This window comes from Tursiops truncatus, chromosome 8 (assembly GCF_011762595.2).
Source record: "Tursiops truncatus isolate mTurTru1 chromosome 8, mTurTru1.mat.Y, whole genome shotgun sequence".
Lineage (NCBI taxonomy): Eukaryota > Metazoa > Chordata > Mammalia > Artiodactyla > Delphinidae > Tursiops > Tursiops truncatus.
The window spans coordinates 52,644,679-52,659,868 of NC_047041.1; the positions used below are offsets into that span (position 1 = coordinate 52,644,679).

The 15,190-nt window shown below is 50.1% G+C and overlaps 1 protein-coding gene across 1 annotated transcript in view; it reads left to right on the forward strand.

Moving 5' to 3' along the window:
* Window positions 1-15,190, forward strand: part of TENM4 (teneurin transmembrane protein 4) — a 739,181-nt gene that overhangs the window by 502,556 nt on the left and 221,435 nt on the right. Inside the window, exons 10-11 of the mRNA XM_073808362.1 lie at window positions 9,497-9,595; window positions 11,011-11,246. Coding sequence (XP_073664463.1) covers window positions 9,497-9,595; window positions 11,011-11,246 — 335 coding nt within the window. The remainder of the gene's footprint in view (window positions 1-9,496; window positions 9,596-11,010; window positions 11,247-15,190) is intronic.

A 15,190-nucleotide genomic window follows, 5' to 3' on the forward strand; every position in this document is an offset into this window, starting at 1 on the left:
AGACGAAAGGTAGATGTACCCATAATCCTACCACTCTGAGATAAGCGCTCTTGGCTTTGGGGGACATAGCCTTTTCCTATTTTCTCTAAACTGAGGATGAAGTGTCCCAGGCTGGACATTTGGAAGCTCTTTCTCAAAGAGAAAGTAGTTCTCAAAGTAGTGGGAAACAAAGATTTTCTCAAACTCCTGTTCCTTATCTGGGAAGAGGACAAAAGTCATACCACATTTGAGGAAGTGAAATTAATCTATACGTGGAAGGCATACCCATCTGACTCTGCCTGGCACATGACGGTGATATTCCCACACTGAGCTAGTGGGTCCAGTGAGAGAAAATCAACATCCTTTTGTGCCATTTTACTCCTGTAGAATCATTTTTCCAAACGCAAATTTCTCACAGATGTGGCCCAACCTGCCCCCGGTCTCTTAATTAATATGTCTCTGTTGACAGTCTTCAAGATCATGTGTGACTTTTCCCTGCGCGCCTCCTTGGCTCTCTTCACGGACACAGTCAGATAATTGTATGTCTTCCTACCCAGAGTAGCTTAATTAGATCTCCATTATTTCCAAAGTGCTTGTTGAATGACAGCACATGGTTGGTTGAAAGAAGCCAACAAGTAATCGATGGTTCTGATTCCCTGCATGGAGCGTGGCAGCTACTCCCTCTGCTTAGACGTTTGTTTTTCTCACATAGGATCAAAGTAGGTGGTTCTCGTTCCAGGGCGGAGCAACCCCTCTGCGGCCTCCCGGTCTCCCGAGATTCTGAGCCAAGGAGCTGCGGCTGCCTTTCCTTGTTATCGGCCATTGTGCTTTTTCTATGTCCTGTTTTCTTCTTCCCCTGCTGCTAGAAAGGGTATTCTGGGGCTTGGGAAAAAAAAAAAAAAGTGGGTGGTTCTCCAGGTTTTTCAAGGGAAAGGAAGATAAAGGATCAGCAGCAGGGACATTCTCCTGATGGTTAGTTTGAGACGTGAATGTGGTCCCAGCTTAAGTCTCCTGCCTCGTTAGCCAGTGCCCACATGCCTGTCTGACCCTCTCTTCTCCCACATCCATTGCTCAAACCACATGGAACTTTGTTTTCTTTTTTCTTATACTTTATCATTCAACTCATGTTCTGTAGAGCAGTTAGGAAATGGAAATAAGCAAGAAAAGAAAGTCACCCATATCTACCACCAAATGGTAATCATTGTTAACATGTTGGTGTATACTCATGTTTATATAACATTTTCTTGCTTTTCTAAATCCATTCACATATATAACATGATTATGTAAATGTAATATTCAGTATATGTGTGTATATGTGAGTGTACATATATGTGTATTTATCAGTATTCCATCAAATCCCCAGGCCTTTCATGCCCCTGTGCCTTTGCACATACTCTTTGCACAACTCTCTGCCAGAGTCACCTTCCTCCTCACTTCCTGGTCTAGCAAAGTCCTTGAAGACCCAGATGAAATGTTTGAGGAAGGTTTCTGCTGTGACCTCAGAGTTCTGTGCATCTAAAGATAGCCTAAAACTGGGCTTCCCTGGTGGCGCAGTGGTTGAGAGTCCACCTGCCCATGCAGGTCCGGGAGGATCCCACATGCCGCGGAGCGGCTGGGCCCGTGAGCCATGGCCGCTGAGCCTGTGTGTCCGGAGCCTGTGCTCCACAGCGGGAGAGGCCACAACAGTGAGAGGCCCACGTACCGCAAAAAAAAAAAAAAAAAGCCTGAAACTGGGAGAGGTGCCTGATACAGTGGATAAAACAATCAGAATTCTAGATCTTCATACCAACTGGTTGACAGCACAAAACTAACAAGGTATAGTTTAAGAGGGATCAGTGTCAAGTCTGGCAGATAGAATCAAAAGTAATTGTGATCAGCTTGGTGAGGTGGGAAGGATGTGGGCTTTAGATCAGGTGGATGTGGATTCCTACCTTGGCTGTAGTGCTTACTAGCTGGACAGCCTCCTTAACGTCTCTAAACCTTGATGTCGCCATCTGTAAATTGGGTTAAGAATTTGTGCCTGTTGGGTTGGGAGTAAATGAAATGTATGAGAAACACACAGCACAGTGCCCGGCATTAAAATACATGCTATAAAAGCCGTTTCCATTTTTGCCATGTATATCTGCTCCCCATACCAACCCTGTGAAGAAAAAAGTCATTCAAAAATATTTATGAAGCTCCTACTCACTAGAAGAATTGAGAGGAAATCACAGGTTCTATCTCTTGTCTGCTTGGAAGAAGTGAGTTTGGCCCTGATGTTCTGAGGGCATCAGTGATGGTCCACTCACTGTAGCGAGTTGTTCAAAGCACAGATTACAGGGTCAGACACACCCTATGCTCAGACCCCCCACCCCCACCCCAGTGCTCACTAGCTGTGGACCTAGATCTTATAAGTCTTCGTCTCTAAAAGGGAGAAAATATTAGCAAATTCCTGTTCTGATGATCTGTTGCCACATAACAAACTACCCAAAACTTAGTGGTTTAAAAAACACCAGTTGATTGTACTTCATAGTGTGAATCAGCAGTTCAGGAAGAGCTCAGCTGGGCTGGTCTTCTGCTCCACGTGGGATAGACTGGGGTCAATCAGTGGTATTTGGCTCTTGGCTGGTCTGGTCTGAAGGATCCAAGATGGCTTCACTCACGTGCCTGACACCTTGGGGGAGACAGCTGGAAAGCTGGGCTCGGTAGGGCCCCTCTCCTTCTGATGTGGTCTCAGGGTCTCTCCACATGGCCTTCCCTGCAGGGAACTGTACTTTGTCCTCAGCAGCTCAAGGCTCCACTGCACTAAGAAGCCGTTGATCCTCCTAAACGGCTTGGCCTGGAACTGGCACGGTGTCACTTTTGCCATATTCTGTTGGTCAAAGCAGTCACAGGCCAGCCAGCTTCAAGGGAGGGACAGTAGACCCCACTTCTCAAAGGGAGAGGTGCCAAGAATTTTCATCCACCTTGAATCTACCAAACTGCCTCCTAAGGTTGTTGGAGCGATTACATAAAATAACGCCGCACATGTCTTAGCACACCGTTCGTGCTCAACTGCTTATCATGTAGTACTTGTTGTCCAGTAAATATTCACGCAGTGCCTACTGTGTGCCTGAGACATTGAAGAGAATAGACTCTTGCAGTAGGATAGAGATAAGCACAGGAGATGTGTTCTAATTGCCTCGGGATCCCCAGCACACAACACAGCCTTGCCACCTGCTGGGGGCTTGGCAGATACTAACACACAGGTGAAATGAATGAGTGAATGAATGATGGAACAAATGAATGGATACATATACTCACCTGAGACTTGAGTGGGGCACAGAGAAGACTTCCCAACGGACCTGGTGCTGCGTGACTGTGTCGAAAAGCAGGTTTCCCCAGGGAGAGGCAGGAAGGAAAGGAGGGCCTGGAGAGGCACAGCCTGAGCAGAGCCCTAGAAGCCCCAGAGAGCAGGGCCTGTTCGAGACCGTTGTCCTAAACAGCTTTGCCAAGCGCCACCAGAACAGGGGGCCTCCTGATGCCAGAGAAACAGCCACAGACCCTTCCCTAATTGCCACACTGAGTTTCTGTTGAGAGTCTAAAATAAATAGCTGAGCAAATACCATAACAGCTGGTAGAATGACCAGGGGGGAATTCAGTTGCATGCTGGCAGGAAAAGGAAGGCTAGCAGAAGGACGAAGGAGAGAGAGGGCCTGGTTAACCCACTCCTTTCTCTGCCCCCGCTGTGCCTCTGACACTCCCCCAGGATGACTGAGTCCCCCAAGGAGGAGATCGAGTCTACCTGTGCTCCCCAGAGCTGGGGTGTGATATTGCTTTAAGCCCTGCAGGTGCATCTGTGGTCCATTCTGGTGGGAGCCATGTGTTCAGGGTCCCCTAAAACCTGATCCACTTCTTTCACACTCTGCAGCATCAGATGCGTAATTGATTCCACAGGGACTGCCTGATTAATAAACCATTGGGCTCCTGTCGGATGAAGGGGAAGCTGGAGCAGAAGGCTGCCAGACCTCAGCTCTAACTCATGTGATCTCAGGCCTGGTTTGGGAGCCTGGGGGCCACTTTGTGGTCATACTCAATTTGGGGAACAGCTCTGCCCACCCTCAGGGATTGGAGACTATCCCGTGGTCTCTAGCCCTGATGCGCTTCCCAGAATGGCACACGGTGTCTGCTGGTGCGCCAGGCCAGCCCCTGAGCATCGCAGGGAACTGGGAAGGACAGTCGTCCCTGTCATTGGTGATTCCGTCACAGACATGCATAAGATACAGCCGCTGCCACATAAGAAGCTGGAGGTCTAGGGAGGGAGGCAGACCCATAGATGAATGAATGGATACAGGGCTGTCTGGATGATGCTGTGAGAGGAGAGGAGAGGGTATGGCTCCCTCGGCTTGGAAGCCTCAAATAACAATCATAACAAACACTCAGAGAGCCCTTACTGGGTGCTCTGATGAGCTCCCAACCAAGGAAGCTCATTAGAGACTCAGGGCCCAGGGGTTTTACTGGGGGCTGGTCACACGGACATCACCTGCCTGGCAAGTACCCCAAATCCAGACTCCCAGAAGGAAAGCAGGTGTTCAGCATAAACCATATTGTTTGTACAAATAAAACTCAGTGAGTCAGCCCCTCTTATCAGTTGATGGTGAGAACCCTGAGCTCCCAGACACCAGCTAAGGGCCAACCTTATAAGCAGGCCTTTCGAAGGACAGCAGTCAGGACTGCTATCTTAACTCTTCTGCACAGAAAGGTAGTCTTATTCTCCTCCTCGCTTTAGAGGTGAAGAATCTGAAGAACAGAAAGCTTAAGTCACTTGCCTAAGGAGCCACAGTCAGCAAATGGCAGGGCCAGGAGCCGTGCCCAGGCCGGCTGACTCTGGAGCTTCTGCCCCTAACCGCTGTCCAGCACTGCCTTCCTGATTATTAAAGGTAGCCTCTTGGGGCATGCATTAGTAGAATCTGCAGGGAGAGAGGAATTCTGAGATGAGGGGCAGTTGTGCAAAGGCCAGGAGGGAGCTTGGCCTTTTGGAGCGAGAGTCAAGAGTTTGGTGAAGTGGGAGCTGCAGGGGCTTCCCAGTGGAGATGACAGTAAATGGGGGTCCCTGGTGGAGGACCTTGAGTTCCATGAACAGGAGATTGCACTTTTCCCCGTGGGCATGGGGGCTGGGGGTGGTAGAAGCTGCCAACATCTTGCAAATCGAGACTGACGTCATGAGATTGGCAGGGAAGACCTGCTTCATTTTTGTGTCTTTGTTCATTTGTTCACATGCCAGCTCCGTAACTAACTCTAAGTGTGGTCTTGGCCAAGTCTCTTAACACCCCGCACACCTTGGCACGGGTGCGGGTCTGCAGAGTGTGGGGTGTGATCCCTGCCTGTCCTGCTCTACCGGGTGGCTGTCCCAGGGCTTAGGGGGTGGAAACATGGTCCAGGACAGTGGGCTCATGGTGAGAAGCTGGGCTGCTGAACAGGGCAGTCCCGGAAGAACTACTGGCCACTGCAGCTTCCCAGCCACTTCCTTCCCCAAAGCCATGCATTTTGTGCTTGGGAGGCGAGCTCAACCGGCCCTGGGTCAGAGAGGTGGAACCCTGCAGACTGGCCCAGGGCCCCCCCTCAGGCTTAGAGGGGAGCCAGTCCCCTCCCCTCTCTAAGAAGAGCCTTAAGAGCAGTCTAGCACTACACTGCAGTTCCTTCTCCAAGCCAGCGGCAACTCTTTCCTCACAGGCAGCTTGGGGCTGTGAGGCGGGAGAGATCTGAGTTTGAGTCCCATCTCTAGCTTTCCACTGCCGTGTGATCTTAGGCTGTCACTTAACTTATCTGGGCCTCAGTTTCCATATCTGTAAAGTGAGTTAACAACACCCACCAACGTGAGGTCAGATGAATCCAGTGGCCATACCTGAGCTCCCAGCAGCAGTGGCTGGAGACCCTGCAGGACTGTGACCCAAGGAGGGCTCAGCAGCGCAGGTTCCCCATCAGGAAATCCTCATCACTTCTGTGTTTCAGAAGAACCAGAAACCCAGAGTGTTGGGGGCCGAGATAGACAGGAAATTTAGCAGGGAGCCTTGAACTGGGAGTCTGGACACCCAGGTTTTCGTTCCATCTCTGTCACTGACTTGCTGTGTGGATGGGAGCAGGACCCGTGTCTCTCTGGGTCTTGGTTTTCTCAGCAGTCAAATGAGACCTAATAATTTGACCCAGAACTCAGTTTTGAAAGTACAGAATGAGGCTTACTATTTCAAGGCAATAATAGCATCTGAATAGGCAGCATTTCAGCAAGTGCTCATGTCACCCCAAACTCCCAAGTGATCTAAATGATTAACATCCAAGTTAGCATGGGTGTGGACGCTCTTTCAGGAAATCGTATGCACTCTATCACTCTAGAAACCCTTTGTTCTCTTGCATTGTCTCTCCCCTTGTTTGAATAGATCTGTACTTTGAGGAGATACTTGTCTGCTCTCTCTTTTTAAATAACTGTTTCCTTTTGAATTACAAAATTAAAAATTAAAATCACTCTTGATCCGGACAGTGGAAAATCCCCACTGTTAACATTTTCATCTTTATCCTTTGTCTTTTTTCCCTGAATGTATCTATTTATTTGTTTCTGATGCATCCTAAGTATAGATTTGACTCTCTGAGAGCATAGTCCTTACCTAGCGATGCAGGCCAGACTCCTACACGTTCTGGCGAGCGTGCCACGCAGCCACCCTCAGGCCCTAGGGCGACAGCAAGAACTCATCCCTGGGGCCCCCGGACAGGGGCAGTTAGGGCCTGCTCAGGCTGGGCTGTATAGACTATAAGAAGGCTGAAAATTTCCTCGTGAAATGCAGGGAATAGATGAAATAATAATAAAACATCACCTGTGCTACCTTCAATTAAACGCCAGCTGCATGCTAGTGATATGCCAGCATGCTTACCTTTGTATACCTCATCGTCTGCAGTATTCGGCAAATGTTACATGAGTGACTGCTTCCACGTGTCAGGGACTCTTCTAGACTCTGGGCACACGGGCAGAGAATACGCCCTGAGATTTCTACCCTCATGAAACTAAATGGCATTAGGAAAAAGCACAATAAGCATATTAGACACACACACACAGACACACACACACGTACGCTTGCACACATACATACACATATATACATACGTGTGTGTGTGCATGTCTAGTGCTATGTGGAAATCTAAAGCAGTGCAGGGGGCCAGTGGGTGACTAGAAAGAGTAGGGCGGGAGCTTTTATAGTTAGGGTGAGAAGGGAGGCACTGATCTGTGCAGATATTTGGGGGCACGTGATTCAGGCAAGTAACAGCGAAGGCTTAGCCTGTTGGAGAAACAGCGAGGAGGCCAGTGTAGCACAGAAAATGAGGTTGGAGAGGTAGCAGTGGGTCAGATCTTACAAGATCTTGTGGGCTCCAGTAAGGACTATGGTTTTATTCCTGTGATGCCATTGGAGGGATGAGAGCAGGGCAGTGACATGAGCCAGGTGATACTTCAGGAGAAGTATCATCTGGATTTCTAACGAGAGTGAGTCTCCTGGCTTATGAACGATCAGAGAGACAGACTCACCTGCTTGAGGCCCCGGGGCATGATGGAACCAGACCCTGCTGACCCCGGGGCCTGTGTACCTCCCACTGTGTCACAAGACCTCCCATCGGGAGGCCATCTGTCTGGGGGCAGGAATGGGGCTACTCTGAGGGACTCCCCTGCAGGAACTCCCAGGCTCTGTGGGATGCCCCGGGGTAGTGAACGCTATCAGAACCGCCTGCCGCGCAGGCTGCTGGACCCCGACTGCTTCAGGATCCTCTCAAAGGGAAGGTCCCCACCACCACGGCGGTACTCAGAGGCCCGGCTGCAAAACAGTGTTGCCTGTACCCAGGAGTGCCCACGAAATGGTGCTCTGTGGTAGTACTTACAACCCCTCGCGTTTGTCTGTGAGGCCGGCCAGGGGCAAAGCCACAGGCTCGGCAGCGACCCAGGATTACAGGCAGGGAGGGCCTGAGCTCTGGCGTCAGACAAACTCAGGCTGCCGTCAAGCTCTGCCGCTCGTTTACTGTACAGTAGGACCTTAGGAGTGTTACTTCTCCGAGCCTTGCCGTGCCAGCCCGCAAAACAGAGATGATGGCAGAGGCTTTGTAGGTTGTTGTGAAGAGGAAGATTTACACTGGATAATAGTTGCAGAGTTCTAGACAGTGAAAAGCATATGGTGTATGTAGGGTAGGTAGTCGCTATTATAGTTAGCATTAGTACTTCTGTAATCTTTGTTTAGCCCTTGAAAAGCTTCCAACATTCCTCAGTTGGTCCTATAGCAACCTGTGAGCTTAGTATTATTAGCTACATTTTACAGATGGAAAAAGTAGTGTAAGATTAGAAGAGGTTAAAGAAGTGTTTACACAAAGTCACACAGCACGAAAGCGGCAGAAAAGGGGCTTGAATTTAGGTTTTCCGGTTCTTACGACCTGGTCAAAGTCAGAAGGATGGTCCCTGGCAGGGCTGGGCGTGAAAGGTAGCTTTCTACAGTCAGTCCTTCGCTTGGGCACACACAGCAGGCTGCATCCACCACCGGCTTCTTCGAAATGATTCAAGGGAGGTGGCAGCAGTCCTGAAATATCAGAAAACAGGATCCCATGCACTCGTGTGAGTGACGCCACTTAGCAGTCATGGTTGAGACTAAAATAGCTAGTGTGTCTACCTGCGTCCTGGGTCCCGAAACGCTGCACTGCCCTCAGTGCATGTGGAGGGACAAAAGAGCCTCCGCCTCTGTCTCTGTGGGGTGCCAGCCTCGCCAATCTGTCATCACCCAGGTCCCTGCACTGCCAAAGGACCCTGACGCTCCAGTATCATCACAGCTTGGGGACTTGTGAGAAATGCAGGTCCCCAGGCCCCCAACACCTACTGACCCCGAATTTCTGGGGCTGGGTCTCAGCAAAGCACAGCCCTCCAGAGGATTCTGGTGCTTACGCTAGTTTGAAAACCACAGCTTTAGAAGCAAATGGCCCAAAATGCTTGTCTGTCTTTTTCCTTTGGACAAGCAAAGTATGCATCGCTGGCTGTTGTTAAAGCAGACGTAGGCAGGGTGACGTAGAGGAGAAAGCACGGGCTTCGGAACAGATAAACTTGCGCTCAAATTCCTGCTTTGAGCCTTGCTAGCTGGTAGCCTTGGCTGGCCCTGGGACCTCTCCACATCTCCATTTCCTCGTCTGTAGAATGGGGATGACACTGCCTTCCTTGCACTGCCTCTTTTGAAGACTTGAGGTAAATGGCTATAACATGCCTAGCTCAGCACCTGAGCCGCAGTCAGTCTTCACCAGTCAGCTCTGTGATTTGATGCACACAACTGGCAGACATACAGGTTTGTGTGGAGAATACTCCCTCCAGACGCCCCGGGCCAGGCAGACCCCGGGCGCTTGTGGCTTGCAGACAGACCCATCGCCTGGAAACTGCATCCTGTTGGTCTCACGCACAGCTGCACCCGTCAGCCACTTTGTGTGTTTCTCTACTCTCCCCCTTCATTGATGCATGACTCATTGCTTCATTCATGTCTCCATGTGTGCATAGAAACCTAGGCAAGCAGCCATTCCTAGGGACATTGCAGGACAACCTCATTGAGATGGACATTCTCAGCGCCTCCCGCCATGATGGGTCTTACAGTGATGGGTAGGTGACATCCCCATGCTTCTCCTGTCTGTGTGTGCTCTCCCTGTGGCTCCTGCACTTGCATGCAGACTCTGAGACCTTTCCCTGGGATCTCCTGGGGGAAGTGATGAGGCCATGTTGCATGCCCATCCCCAAGTCCATGTTCAGCTTGCAAGAGTTTATCCTTGGAATACACTGTCCCCCGGCATATTAACAGCAGTCCTGTTAATATGACGCTCCTGGCATCTCATTGGCTGCCTCTGCCATTCTGAAAGCCATCTCACGTAGCAGCTTTTATGCAGCACAGGCCCTGTATTGTGTGTATGCTGGCCCTGAGTAGGTATTCTGTGGCCTGAGTCATCTTGCACCCCAGCAGGGTACAAGATTCCTCTAAGTATTACCTTTGACCCCAAGACTTCAGGGGCATGCAGTGCAACCAGTGCACCCCGTTTCCCAGGCTGTGTCCCAGTCCTCTCATGGCCGTGGTTAAAGCCAAGCTGTGGAGGACTTCCTGGCACTTAGTTTGGCCACAACCATGTGCTTTGACCTTGCCGTGCGGCCCTCAAGACTGTAGCCAGGCTGCAGTTGCCCATCTGTCCCCTCCCATGGCTTTTACCAGGGGCTTGGAAGGCAGCAGACTGGCTTTTAAAATTGAAGTATCTTTTTTTTAAGATTTATTATTTATTTATTTATATTTGCCTGCGACGCGTGGGATCTTAGTTCCCTGACCAGGGATCGAACCCGCGTCCCCTGCATTGTAAGGCAGATTCTTTACCACTGGACCACCAGGGAAGTCCCAGCAGACTGGCTTTTGAGGAGAGTGCTTAGAAGGCATTTGCTGCCATTGGCTGTGTAACAGCCACTAGGGGACTCTTGACCATGGCAGAGCTTAGTGGTGGTTTCTTGGTTCCCACTCCTACCAGAACCCCCTTTAAAATGATTGGTATTTTATTCCTCCACCACGGTACAAAGTCAAAGGACGTATTGGAGGGAGACGGAATTTTTTCGGTTTCATAAGCTGCAGCGGGGCAGAACAGGATTTTAGACACGTTCCAAGTTACTGCAGTAACTTTAGAAAACATCTAGTTTATTCCCCAAGAAGCAGCATCCCAGCCCCATCCCTTCCCAGGAAAAGGATCTCCACACTCAGCCTTCTGTCCAGTTGGTAACACCTTCCGCCTTGGCTCGGGTGGGTTCCCCATGGGCAGGGCTGTCCCATCCGTGTTTCGTGGAAACGTGTCTTCGTGTGCCCTGTTTTATGGTCTGGTACATGATTCTCTGTTTTTCTGTCCCTCCGTCTCCTCCGTGCTGATTCTCTCTCTCTCTCCCCAGGCTCCTCTGCATGCTTCTTCTACTGCTGCCTGCATCCTCAGGTCAGTGTGGGCTCCTGGTGAGTCGTCAGCCCCTGACGCCCTCTGGCTTCTCTCCATCCACAGGCACTTCCTCTTCAAGCCGGGAGGCACCTCCCCACTCTTCTGCACCACGTCGCCGGGGTACCCTCTGACGTCCAGCACCGTGTACTCACCTCCGCCCCGACCCCTGCCCCGTAGCACCTTCTCCCGACCGGCCTTCAACCTCAAGAAGCCCTCCAAGTACTGTAACTGGAAGTGCGCGGCCCTGAGCGCCATTGCCATCTCGGCCACGCTGGTCGTCCTGCTGGCGTACTTTGTGGGTAAGCACCTCCCTCACCCCAGCTTCCCCTGGGTCCCCTTTGGCCCATAGGGCAGTGACCGAGACACCTGTGGGCATGAAGGCACCTTGCCAGCACGGCAGTCAGAGCTTGCAGGGCGAGCCGCGCAGCCCTGGATCACTGGCCTGGCCTGCACCCGCCCCCCTCCCCCCGCCCTGACTATCCAGGTCAGCTCTCAGGGCCCTCTCTCTCGTGCTCCTGCACGTATACCAGGGAGGAAGCTCTGCGTCGGCTCTCTCGTGTGGTGGAGGCCTGGCATCAGGCAAAAGCACTCACCAAGACCGGCTTTTGACGTGGTCATCTGTGACGTGAGTGTCATAGATGGGAGTCCCTAGAAATGAAATGACAAGTTGGGCAGCTGAACAGGAGGCTGGCCTCTCCTGTTGGTGCCACAGCGAGGAGCAGGAAGGAGGCAGGGCGCCCTGGGGTTGGAGACAAACTGCCAAAGGTCAGAGTGTGTGACCTCAAGCCAGACGGCATGTCCGAAGGTGGTGGTCAGGTAGGGCCATCTGTGGGGAGCCAAGGTCGAGTGTCAGAAAGGGTCCCAGGGAGCAGTTAGAGTTGCCTGAGCGAGCGCAGAGACCCAGAGCAGCACTGATCGGCCTTCCTACCGGACCCCAGGGCACGTCCGTGATGTAAGAAACTCCTCCGGACCCACTGCCCCGCTTGCGATGCCTCCCACTGTGCGCTCTTTTGACTTATTTGCAGCAGTCTGGTTTCCTGCTTCAGACCCCTGTGTTTGGTCTTTGGTCTGCTCCCAGGAAAGCTATTAATCTGAAGAGATCTCGGGATGTTGTGCAGAGTCTGCTGCCTCTATGAAAATCAGCCTCTTAGTAAAGGCATCCAGCGGGGTGAGCTTAACCCTCTGTCCTTTCCAGCCTTCAAATTCTATAATTCTAAGATTTAAGGTAGGTCAGACCAGCTTGAGAAGGCCTCGAACCCACGCTAATGCATTCTGAGGTTATTCTATCGGCAAAGGGAACCTTTTAGTATAAGCCCAATAAATAGAAATGGAACTAGCTGGCAGAAGCCAAAGGAAGACCGAGTGCCGCCCATTGTGAAAAAGAACGTAGCGACAAGCAAAGTCATTGTGGATGGAAAAGAACTGTCTTGAGAGGTCTGGCTCCCACTTGTTCGGGATGCAGAGAAGGGGTTCAAGCATGGTTGGGGGTTTGGGTGATGTAAGCTGTAAGGTTACTTCCCTTTCAAGATCTTTGAATTAAATAAAAACAAGTAACTAGGAAAACGATAGCCCTGTAAACAAGGAGGTCTCCTTAAACATCTCGAGGTATAATAAGCCTCGTCTGGTATCCGGGGTCTCTTTTCCCCCGTGAAGATTGGCTTACAGAATTTCACGGCATCAGGGTCAGGTTGGCATACGTGTTTATCTATTCTTCTGTCTGATTGATTAGCTGTCGCCACCTAGAAAGCTGTGTTGAGAAGGATCCCAAGGCTATATTCAGACTCGATGGAAAGGAGTCTCTGTGATTGATTACTGATGTCTGTTGTGGTCACAAGAATGGAGAACATGGATGACATTCCACGTATTTGCCATCCCTGCCCTGGGTCATTGGGTAAAAGGAACAGCCAAACTGGGAAAGGTCAGCACCCACCCAGGCTCTGCACGAGGTTCATGATTGATGTAGATTGGGTTACTGGTGAGGGTTGTGGGGTTCCAAGCACTGTCACCGGGCATGGAAGTTTCTTTGTGGCACTCCCAATACTGTATCCCCACCAAGCACTAGCACAGCCCTTGCTTTTGACTGACATTATTATATTTCATAGATGAGTAGACTTTTGAACAGGCAGTGTCACTGTTCATCAAGAGTCGAGTAGTTCACTACATATAGACATCAACTTGTTTTGTGTTGACGTCAAGGTTTATACTATGTACTATGTAACCTAGTTCAGAAAGAAAGCATCACTCTTTCTATGATTAAATGAGCTCTCTTCTGCTTTCCATCCCATGCGCTCCTTCGTCTCCCATTTAGTAAGAATACACCGTCCATCATCAGCTATCCAAAGATAGGGGCTACTGTGGCCAGTAGTGAGTTCCCTACCTAGGAAGGGTGCAAATAGTGCTTATGACCATGTAAGCAAGAAAAAGATTCATTCGTTGACTGGGCATGTTCTCTGGAGGACCTTTACTTTTCCTTCCAACATTGATAGTCTCAGAATCTACGATTTTGTGAAGTTTCTTTTTCATTCAGCAAACGAAACAGGGTAGGTACCTTGAGTCAGGCGCTGTGCTGAGTGCTAGGGCCAACAATATATTCCCTACTCTTGAGGTGTTCGTAGCTTAGAAGCAGTGATTGATATGATATGATAACATAGCAGTGTTAGAAGTGGCTGAGGCAGCTCAAGGACTATGGGAATACCCAGCCCCAGCCAGGAGGACTAGAGGAGGCTTCCTGTGAAAGGTGATGTTTTAGCTGACTCTTCAAGTCACAGCCAGAAGTAGACGTGAAGGAAAGGAATTTCAAACCAAGGGACATTTCAAAGTCTCGAAAGAGGATGATGTGATGGCAAAAGGGGTTTCTGTGTTTGAAGCATCTGAGGGGTGTCGGGGACACGACTGGAGCTAACGCAGGAGAGTTTGGTCAGATTATGAAGATCACCGTGGAGGCCAAGCTAAGGACCTTACTGGATGGGCAACAGGGAGCCATTGAAGGGCTTTAAGCGGTGGCAGGACATAGTCAGATGTTCATCTCAGAAAGGTAAGGATGGAGGAAGAAAGAACAGGCCCTATTGCATAAACAAGTCAGGAGACGCTGAGGGCTTCAACTAAGAGGGTGACAGTGTAGGTTGCGGGTAGAGTAGATGTGAGGTCGATTTGGGAGAATTCGTCTCTCAAGTTAGGAGACGTCAGTCCACTGAGAATGTGTCCCTGCCAAGAATAAATACGTCCTTCTGACAAAGCCCGATGTATATAGAAAACTTAAAACAGGAGTTTAGATTCTGTATCCAAGGACCAGGTCAGAGAGGCAAGCCTGGGGTGTTCCCTTTGTTACCTGGAAAGTCAGCAAGGTGCTGGGGCAGAGCTCACACCGGCCTGAGAACCTGGATTCCACTCGCAGCTCAGCCACCGAGCAGCTCGGGCATCTCACTTCTCTCTCTGAGTTCCGATTTCTCATCTAGAAAACCGGCATGGCCCATCACCTCAGAAGGATGCTTGTGAGTCTGGAGTGAGCGTTAGCTAATGCAGTGAATGCACTGCAGGTGCGAGGTGAGCGCCTACCTGTCCTCATGGGCCGGGCTGGCAGCCTTGTGCTCGCTCTCCTCCAGTTGCTGGGGCCAGGGATGAGCTCTTGTTGCTTGGCCATCATCACAGGCTGTGAGGACTAACTTGTAAGGAACTATCAATTATTAAAAACCAAAGTAATTGTCTCTGTTGAGCACGACTATCCTTAACAAAGACTTTGCTAGGAGACCAGCTCATCAACAGGCAAAAAGCACAGATATTTAATTAGATTTTTGATGAAAATTGTGTTTCATTTCAAGGATAATCAATTATTAATTACTGTAATGAGCAAGTCTGACTGGGTTTACTAATTAGCTCATTTAAAAATTATGAATAACCTTTTCATTTGTAATTATTTTCTACATCCTATCAAGTTCCAGATAAGGATTGCATCACCTCACCAGCAGAGGGGGAGTGGAAAACAGAGGGCGGGAAAGATTTGTTCTTTCTCTGGTGTCTGCTCAGGGCTGCCATGTCTGGACAGAACTCTGACAGATCCACTTAACATTCAGTTTCTTAGTTGGAAAGTTTATTGGGAAACAAGCAACCAGTGGCCTTTCATTTGTAGAGACGTGTGCAGTTATTTTCATAGGAAGATAGAGAAATTGGAGTCAGCACTTACCACCCACAAAGGCTGCAGGACCCAGGGCCTTGCCTTTGGGCCGTCTTCTGGTCCCCTGGGGTG